The sequence below is a fragment of the Peromyscus maniculatus genome, chromosome 5 (assembly GCF_049852395.1).
Source record: "Peromyscus maniculatus bairdii isolate BWxNUB_F1_BW_parent chromosome 5, HU_Pman_BW_mat_3.1, whole genome shotgun sequence".
Lineage (NCBI taxonomy): Eukaryota > Metazoa > Chordata > Mammalia > Rodentia > Cricetidae > Peromyscus > Peromyscus maniculatus.
Genome location: NC_134856.1, coordinates 142136001 through 142146267, shown reverse-complemented (window position 1 = coordinate 142146267; position 10267 = coordinate 142136001). Strand labels below are relative to the sequence as shown.

The following is a 10267-nucleotide window of genomic DNA, read 5'->3' as shown; positions in this document are numbered from 1 at the left end:
AAGATATCCACATGGAGGAGTAACTAAACCTCAGAAACAGGAGACTGGCACATGTGTGGGGTCTGCCCACGTTGGAATGGCCACATGGCTTTATACAGCTGGAATAGTGACTTACTTCCATCACGGCTGCAGTGTAGAGGGGGGTGCAAGCTTCATGCTGTAGCAGTCCTCAGTGTCACACAGGAAACTGAGGGGTAGAGAGATGCAGGACTCAGGAGAGAGGAGACACTGAGATCAGAATTTTAGTCTAGGAATACAGAATAATAAACTCTGCAGATCTATGGTGATGGCAGTTGAAAGACAGTGTGCATGTCCCTAATTCCAGAGATGTGCAGCTGAAAGATCAAATTTCCTATTAGCCTATTGTAACAGTGAAAAAGTTATAGGTCTGAGTTTGTTTCTAAATGGATTATAAATGGTGTCTTAAGAAGACATAAGCTGGTGAATAAGAATGTCATATAATTTTTTGTTTTAATCAAAGAACTTAGAATATGATTTAAAAAGGTGTTTTGGGGCTGGGTGTGGTGGCACACGCCTTTAATCCCAGAACTTGGGAGGCAGAGCCAGGTGGATCTCTGTGAGTTCAAGGCCAGCCTGGTCTACAGAGCAAGATCCAGGACAGGCACCAAGACAACACAGAGAAACCCTGTCTTGAAAATAAAAGGTTTTTGGCGAACTATAATGGAAATATATCACTAAACATTGTTTTCTACAATGTACTTTACTGAGTAATGAGGGTTAAGAATATTTATGGTTTATTTTTCTTAATTGGCAAATAACAAGAGCTTCTACCTACACAATGTAGATTTATAGCTGTTTTCTCACTTAAAAGCTGTCCAAACACTATCTCACTTCCAGCATTACCCTCTGTCAAATTAAAGCCCCTAAATTCAATCCCAAGGCAGAGACTAAAGAAACACAATGTAACCTCAGTGATGACAATCAAAGCAGACTCCAAAATACTGGTCACTTCCCTGTTCTTCACCTAGGTTTGTGCAAAGACCTCACAATTTTTTGTTGTAGCTGCAGATGTGAGACAAGAAAGGCCCCAGAGAGCAGACAGGATGAGATGAATTACAAGTGCCCTGATTCTCAGGATACTCCTCACCCTACTCCATTCCTGGTTTGGCTTTGACCATCTCCTGCCTGTTTTGGGGATTGCCTTCCCTAAAGACTCTTAGAAACCTGGTTGTCATCTGCCCTGACACTGGGGAGAATGAGCCCAGAGTCTGTTACCACCAGCAGATCCAGCTTAGCTGTGGATTAAAGGGGAAACACTGGGCTAGAATATAACAACTCATGGAAGAGCACTGGCAATGATTTTATTAAAATCTCTACTTCTAATAGAAGAGCAGAGTTATGTTGAAAATCCACATGGGGTTAGCTAGAACCTCCTTTTTAAAGGGTTTTTTTTTCATTTTTTAAATTTATTTATTAAATTTAATTTTACATATCAGCCACGGATTCCCTTGTTCTCCCCCCTCCCATCCCACCTCACCCCTCCCCACCCCTCCCCCCACCCCCTCTCGCCTTTCCCCCAGCCTACCCCCCATTCCCATCTCCTCCAGGGCAAAGACTCCCCCAAGGATTGAGTTCAACCTGGTAGATTCAGTCCAGGCAGGTCCAGTCCCCTCCTCCCAGGACGAGCCAAGTGTTCCTGTATAAGCCCCAGGTTTCAAACAGCCAACTCCTACACTGAGTACAGGACCGGTTCCCACTGCCTGGATGCCTCCCAAGCAGATCAAGCTAGTCAACTGTCTTATTTATCTGGAGGGCCTGATCCAGTTGGGGGCTCCTCAGCTATTGGTTCATAGTTCATGTGTTTCCTTTCGTTTGTGTATTTGTTCCTGTGCTTTTTCCAACCTTGGTCTCAACAATTCTCGCTCATACAAACCCTCCTCTTTCTCACCAATTGGACTCCTGGAGTTCCACCTGGGGCCTGACCGTGGATCTCTGCATCCAGTTCCCTCAGTCATGAGATTAAAGATGATGTGATTGAAGAATGTAATAAACATGGAGGAGTTATTCATATTTATGTTGGCAAAAATTCAGCTCAGGGCAATGTATATGGGAAGTGCCCATCTATTGCTGCAGCTATTGCTGCTGTCAATGCATTGCATGGCAGATGGCCTGCTGGTAAAATGATAACTGCAGTGTATGTACCTCTCCCAACTTACCACAACCTCTTTCCAGAGTCTATGACAGCAACACAACCACTGGTTCCAAGTAGACGATGAAGGAAGATATAGTCCCTTATGTATATAGCTTTTTTTTTCTCTTGAGAATACATCTTGAGTTATCTTTTTTTTTTTTTTGGTTTTTTTTTCGAGACAGGGTTTCTCTGTGTAGCTTTGCGCCTTTCCTGGAGCTCACTTGGTAGCCCAGGCTGGCCTCGAACTCACAGAGATCCGCCTGGCTCTGCCTCCCGAGTGCTGGGATTAAAGGCGTGCGCCACCAACGCCCGGCCTTGAGTTATCTTTTATTTAGATAAAAATAAAGAGGCAAGGGTCTACTGTCATTTGTATACAACTCCTGTTATCTTGAAAAATAAAAATGTTAACAGGAATGCAGTGTGCTCATTCTCCAACCTAGATGCCCTTCAACTAAAGAATGAATAAATAAATTATGGCACATATACACAATGGAATACTACTCAGCAGAGAAAAAAAATGACATCATGAGGTTTGCAGGCAAATGGATGGATCTAGAAAAAATCATCCTGAGTGAGGTAACCCAGACTCAGAAAGACAAATATGGTATGTACTCACTCATAGGAGGATACTAGAGGTGGAACGACGATGACTGGACTGCTGCTCATATCACCAGGGAGGCTACCTGGAAAACAGGACCCCAAGAAAGACACGAGGATCGTCCAATGACAGAGAAATGGCTGAGATCTACATGAACAACCTGGACATGAGTGGGAATAATGAAGGGCGAGGGTCGAGGGAAAGAGAGCCTGTGGGAGTGGGAGATCCCAGCTGGATCAAGAACAGAGAGGGAGAACAAGGAATAGGAGACCATGGTAAATGAAGACCACATGAGAAAAGGAAGAAACAAAGTTCTAGAGAGGCCCACCGAAATCGACAGATATCCCCACAATAGATGGCTGGCAATGGTCGAGAGACAGCCGGAACTGACCTACTCTGGTGATGGGATGGCCAAATACCCTAATAGTCATGCCAGAAACCCCATTCAAGGACTGAGGAATCTGGATGCAGAGATCCACGGCTAGGCCCCGGGTGGAGCTCTGGGAGTCCAATTAGCAAGAAAGAGAAGGGTTTATATGAGCGAGAATTGTTGAAACCAAGGTTGGATAAAGCACAGGGACAAATAGCCCAACGAATGGAAACACATGAACTATGAACCAAAGGCTGAGGTGTCCCCAACTGGATCAGGCCCTCTGAATAAATCTCTGAAGTATCAAAGGCCACCTGGCCAAACATCCTAATTGTCATGCTAGCTAGAACCTTCTATCCTGAGTCAAGTGCCAAACCTCTGTGAGAGGACTTTCTCACCTAATGTCCCTAGACTCACACACTCTGCTCCCTGGAGCAGGGACCCACTGCTCCCTTCCCCACAGTCCACCATGGCAGCCCACACCCAATGCCCCAGGACAGGGTGGAAATCAATGTCAGTATGTGCCTGCAGTCCCACAGCCTGGAGGTTCTGTCCAGTTGCTCACCCAGCCCATTGCAGGGAGGGGGAACTGGGCAGGAACAGTGTCCTGGAGCCACAGATTTGGGATTTAAAGCCTGGATCCACATGCAGCTGGGACAGAGCCTGGGATCTCAGCAACCTCTGAAGACCTGAGACTGTGAAGAACACTTGCCCAGCTGTGGACATCGCAGGTGAGCCCCAACACTCCCCTAAGGCAGACTGAGAACTGACACTGGAGGAAAGCCCTAGAGAGACTCCATGCAGGAACATGCAGCTCCCTCAGAAATGAGAGTATCAACTCAACCTTAGCAGACCTGGTGTGGGGATGCAGAGTTGGGTGAATGGGGATCCCAGGAGGTCACCAACATTTCAGGGGAACTGTGTTATTCAGTATCCAAGTAAGTTGAAAGTCAAGGCACAGGCACAGGAAGTACTATCTTGTCCCCTAAACTCTGGCTGTCATGGGCATAACTCCAGTAAGAACACGAAACATCATTAGGCATATCACTGCCACAAAAAATCCATCAGTCTACTATGGCAGGTTGAGGAGATGAGCATATGCCATGTCTTTTGACAATTGCCCTATCTTTAGTGTTGCATCAAAAACTTATAAGACTGGAGCCTGGACTAGTCTGTCCTTCAGTCCCACGTATACAGGTGGTTCTGTCATCCAATGACTTAGCCTTGTGACCGGGCCTCACTGAGACAATGAATTGGAGTTCTGAAGGCACATGCCAGTTTTGGGGCAGACAGATTCCTAGCTGTTGTCCTTCCAAGATTTTCCAGAAAGGACATCCCAGAAAGATTTAAGATGGGAAGAAGCTAAGGGATAGTTGCTCTCTATGTGTACACTGGCCAAGAAAAAGATGGCTGGTACCCTCAAATCATGGAGATCTCTTTGTATGTACTATGGATCACGCTGCATAAGTCTTGCTTAACTGAGCTAAATTGGATGGGCACAAAATCTGAGATAACTATGTCTTAAGAAGCTAATTGTTAGCCAGGTGGTGATGGTGCACGCCTTTAATCCTAGCACTCGGGAGGCAGAGGCAGGCAGATCTCTGTGAGTTCTAGGCCAGCCTGGGTTACAGAATGAGTTCCAGGAAAGGCAAAAAGCTACACAGAGAAACCCTGTCTCGAAAAACCAAAAAGAAAAAGAAAAGAAAAAGAAAAAGAAGTTAATTGTTGCTTTAAGCCTCTGTGGTGGTATTGTGTTCACCAAAATATTGTGCACCCTAATTAACTTATCTGGGGTCAGAAAACAGAACAGCCACTAGATACAGAGGCTAGAAAATGGTGGCACTCACGCCTTTAATCCTAGCATTCCAGAGGCAGAAATCCCTCTGGATCTCTGTGAGTTCAAGGCTAGACATGCTGACAAATGCCTTTAATCCCAGAAAGTGAGCCTTTAATCCCAGGGAGTGATGGCAGAAAGCAGAAAGGTATATAAGGCATGAGGACCAGAAACTAGAAGCTTTTAGCTGGTTAAGCATTCAGGCTTTCGAGAAGCAGTTTAGCTGAGAGCCATTCTGGATGAGGACTCAGAAGCTTCCAGTCTGAGGAAACAGGATAAACTGAGGAACTGGTGAGGTGAGGAAGCTGTGGCTTGTTCGGCTTCTCCGATCTTGCAGCATTCACCCCAATACCTAGCTCTGGGTTTGATTTTATTAACAAGAACTTTTAAGATTCCTGCTACAAGCTTCTGAACCCAAAGGTGCATCTGGTCCCTGTGGTGAGTTAAATGCACAGTGCACACACTTCAAATCTTGGGGCCTGGGCAACTGCTCTTCTTCTTCTTCTTCTTTTTTTTTTTTTTTTTTTGACTGACGGACTCCCTCTACATATGTGTTTGAAAACAAATGGATTCTTAGTCTTTTAAATAATCTTCATGTAAACCATTGATAGAATGGCTCAAATAATTTCATCCCATGGGGCAACCTGAATTTCTGGGGTAGAAATATGATTTTATTGAAGCACTGACATAATCAGAATCTCATTTCTTCTCCATCTCTAGGTTCTGGGATCATGATTCCTATTTTCTTCCTGGCTGCTCTTTGTTTGGGGCTGGTCTCAGCTGCTCCAACACATGATCCCAGTTTGGATGCTGAATGGCATGAATGGAAGACAAGACATGGGAAATTATACAGCATGGTCAGTATAATGAAAACTACCCAGAGGCAACACAGAGACATTGGTCCTTGCTGTGGCAAATTTAGATGGAATTCATATCATGAAAGCCAGTTCCTCCCTGGCATGACCACAATTTATGAAAATTGATGGCAAACCACCTTATTGACATGGATGCGGTCTGGATTATGGCTTCCATAGGTGCACAGCTTCCTTCAGTTTCCATCATCTATAGCAGCAGGTCCACTGAAAGAACTAGGGTTGGGCTTAAATTAAAATGACTATATACTGTATTTATTCCAGAATGAAGAAGGACGGAAGAGAGCAGTGTGGGAGAACAATAGGAAAATGATTGAGCTGCACAATGAGGACTATGCTAAGGGGAAGCATGGTTTCAGTTTGGAGATGAATGCCTTTGGTGACTTGGTGAGTATGACATGAATTACAGAACATGATTTCTTCTCTTCAGTTCTTTGTACATCATCTCTCCCTTTGCAATGATTTGTTTACTTTTTTCTTGAAGACCAATACAGAATTCAGGGAAATGATGACTGGCTTTCAAAGCATGGGACCCAAGGCGATGAAGGTATTCCAGGAGCCTCTGCTGGGTGATGTCCCCAAGTCTGTGGATTGGAGAAAGCATGGCTATGTGACTCCTGTGAAAGACCAGGTAGGACATGTCACGTTCTCAGGTGACAGAGTCCCCCACAAGTCAGGAAGAAAATGCCATTGTTGTCTTACTGACTGGAGCCAAATAAATCATTCACTGCTTGTGAAATTACTGTGTCATGTGAATTTCTGTCAAATATCTGTATTAATATTGTGGATGACAGTTTTTTTTTTCTTTTCTAGGGTAGTTGTAGATCTTGTTGGGCATTTAGTGCTGTTGGTTCCCTAGAGGGTCAAATGTTTCGGAAAACAGGCAAACTGATTCCTCTGAGTGTACAGAATCTAGTGGACTGCTCCTGGTCATACGGCAACAGTGGCTGTGATGGTGGCTTGATGGATTATGCCTTCCAGTATGTGAAGGATAATGGAGGCCTGGACACCAGAATGTCCTATCCTTATGAAGCACAGGTAAGTAGGAATCCTATGTTGTCATTCCAGCTCAGGTTTTAAAGCTCAGAACAATTGTGCAGACAATACACTGTCCTAAGAACTCTTTCTTCAATGGTAGAATCTATCCTGTTAAATCCTAATTGCTGCCATTAAAGTATTAGCCTTTGTATGCTGGTCAGATTCCATGGTTTCCATGCAGCTGCCCCTGCTTCTTTTTACATAGAGTATCTGCAAACCATTCCACAAATAGTATGGATTTCTCCACTGTAGAATATTAGGAATATCTATGTGGTGTCATAGAAGATGCATGAGCTAGTTTCTACCAGCCACTGAAATCTACCAGCTTGTCAGGACATGTAACATTTTATAAACACATACACTTGGAGATCCTCAGCAGCAAATGCTGTCACCTGCAGTTTTGACTTATGCTCCCGGGAGGTGGATAGCAATAACCATGTTTTTGTTTTGTTTTGTTTTTTAACCTTTGTCTTTCAAAGAATGGAACCTGCAGGTATAATCCTAAAAACTCTGCTGCTAAAGTCATGGGCTTTGTGAAAGTCCCATCAAGCGAATCTGCCCTAGTGAAGGCTGTGGCCACTGTGGGGCCCATCTCAGCTGCAATTGATACTAAGCACCACTCATTCCAGTTCTATAAGGGTGGTAAGTGCTTTTCTTTTCAGTAATCACATGAAAGAGCTGTGCGTCTGTGGTGGTATTGTGTTCCCCCAAAATATTGTGCACTCTAATAAGCTTATCTGGGGTCAGAGACAGAACAGCCACAATATTAAACATAGAGGATAGGCAGTGGTAGCACACACCTTTAATCCTAGCATTCCAGAGGCAGAAATCCAAGGGTTCAAGGATACAGCCAAGCATGGTGACTCACGCCTTTAATCCCAGAAAGTGAGCCTTTAATCCCAGGGAGTGACTGCAGAAAGCAAAAAGGTATATAAGACACGAGGACCAGAAACTAGAAGCATTTGGCTGGTTAAGCTTTTAGGCTTTGAGCAGCACAGTTCAGCTGAGACCCATTCTGGATGAGGACTCAGAGGCTTCCAGTCTGAGGAAACAGGACCAGCTGAGGAACTGGTGAGGTGAAGTAGCTGTGGCTTGTTCTGCTTCTCTGATCTTCCAGCGTTCACCCCAATACCTGCCCCAGGTTTGTTTTTATTAATAAGAACTTTTAAGATTCATGCTACATGCGTCTCACCACAGCTCATCAACTTGATGGCTCATTTTGACATAAATAACTTGAGTTGTAAATATCACATTCAACAGAAAAAATATTGATATGTTTTGGTTTTGCTTGACATTAATTAAGAACAATCCTATGAACTTGTGTTCAATATTGTTTTTTAATTAGCAAGATCATTTTCTGCAGTTGCTGAATCTTTATGATTTTAAATAGATAGTCCATTGATGTAGTTCAGTCTTACAGATGCTTCTTGATTCCTGTATTTTGTATTTCATGTGTTTTCCTTGGACTGACACACTTTCTAAGTAGGATGGGTTTTCTTACAACCATTCAAGCAAGTGTTTTCCCTGAGGATTTATGCTAACCTTTATTTCTGTTATGCTACATAAGAGCTTGTGTCCCAAGCCTTGCTAACTCAGAATCACTCCTGTCTGTATGTCATTGCACTGAAATTAGAAATGTTTCCATTATTGTGGGTGACAGCAGTCACTGTGGGGTCACTGGAACCTCTCAATCAGCTTTGATTTTACCTGTCAGGCATGTATTATGAGGCAGACTGTAGCAGCAATAATCTGGATCATGCTGTCCTGGTGGTCGGCTATGGTGAAGAATCAGATGGCAAGAAATACTGGCTGGTCAAGAACAGGTATAAATAGCCAAAAACATCTACATTTGAAACACTAAAGAAAGCACTGTATGCAGGCAGTATTTGGGTACAAATTTCAGCAATTTACCCCATATATTTTGAATACAGAAGTTCCAGGTTGTGATTATTGTTAATATTCTGATCCTGCCCCTTGGCACCACCCTATGCCCTGATATAGAAGCCTATTCTTTTTTTTTTTTAATTAAGAAATTTTCTATCATTTTACATACCAACTACAGATGCCACCTCCTCCCTCTTCCCACCCCTCAGTGTTCCCCCCCAACCCATCCTCCATTCCCACCTCCTCCAAGTCAAGGTCTCCCAGAGGGAGTCAGCAGAGCCTGGTACATTCAGTCGAGGCAGGTCCAAGCCCCTCCCTCCTCCACCAAGGCTGTGCAAGGTGTCACACCTTAGGCAGTGGGCTCCAAAAAGCCCGCTCCGCCCCTTGCTCTCTCTTCTTTTCCCGCTTTCCACCCACGAGGTGCGCACCTCTTGAACCCCTTGTCTCCCCCCTCTCTCTCTTTCCCTCCTCCCATCTGTCTCCCTCTTTCTGTCTTTCTGCCTCTTCATCTCTCTATTATATGATAAACCATTTCCACTCAGATGTATCTCCACCCACCGCCCCACTGCCAATGGGCCACCCGCCAGCCCACCACTGCATCTGGGGGTCCTTCCGCATACAATTCCTAACAATTATAATAACAAGATGTCATGTTTTGGGAGTGTTAAGATGGAATTTGAACCACTACATTTCTAATTTTGAGCCAAATGCGGGTGGAGAGATGCCTTGTCCTATTTCTGCTGTGATTCACAGTCCTGTTTGATGCAACAGTTGGTATTCAAGAGTTGACCCTCTGCCTTCTGGTCCTGTCTATTAAGTGTGCGTGGCCTCTGTCTCTGTGTTTCAATCAAAAGTTAATGTAATGATGCTTCTGCACTGTGTTCTTTCTACCTAATGGTGTATATGCTCTTCTTCCAGCTGGGGTGAATATTGGGGCATGAATGGCTACATAAAGATGGCCCGAGACCGGAACAACAACTGTGGAATTGCTTCTGATGCTTCTTACCCCATCGTGTGAGGAACTGGACAATAAGAAGGAAGGCGTGGACAAGGGACAGCATGTACAGAACAGGGCTATGCCATCTACCCCACTGTATGAGCTGCTGGAGAACAAGGAAGAAGAGGGGATGGCATGTGCAGAGGAGGGCTTCCCCCTTCATGACCAGCCTCTGCTGTGTGGGGGATGACACCTGAGTCTCTGAAGGTCCATGTTATGGAATGAATTCCGGGGCATTTTACTCCAATTAAATGTAACTGCCACTCTGCTGCTGTAAGTAGCTTTGTATCAATATGTTCTGAATTTACATTTTTTTTGTAAGACGTACACAATTTTTATAAAACCTGTGTATGAAAGACTGATGGTTCTTCCTTTTGTCTTTGTTTCAATGGCTTCTCTTAGTCAAACATGCAATTCAGTGTGAAGACACAGAGAAGGTGGTGATGGTATTTAGGGAAAAAGGATGGGTGACTCTGTTGTCAGGTCAATATTCCAGCCATGATCAGATAAAGTCACAGGCTT

The 10267-nt window shown here is 44.3% G+C and overlaps 1 protein-coding gene across 1 annotated transcript; it reads left to right on the top strand.

The window, feature by feature from the left end:
• Window positions 1–3691: 3691 nt before the first annotated feature.
• LOC102920631 (procathepsin L-like) lies at window positions 3692–9960 on the top strand. Its single transcript, XM_006981708.2, has 8 exons — window positions 3692–3851; window positions 5675–5811; window positions 6091–6213; window positions 6311–6457; window positions 6640–6864; window positions 7344–7506; window positions 8579–8687; window positions 9667–9960. Exons 2-8 carry the CDS (start codon window positions 5686–5688, stop codon window positions 9764–9766), a joined length of 993 nt encoding a protein of 330 aa, XP_006981770.1. The 5' UTR covers window positions 3692–3851; window positions 5675–5685; the 3' UTR covers window positions 9767–9960.
• The last annotated feature ends 307 nt before the right edge of the window (window positions 9961–10267 follow it).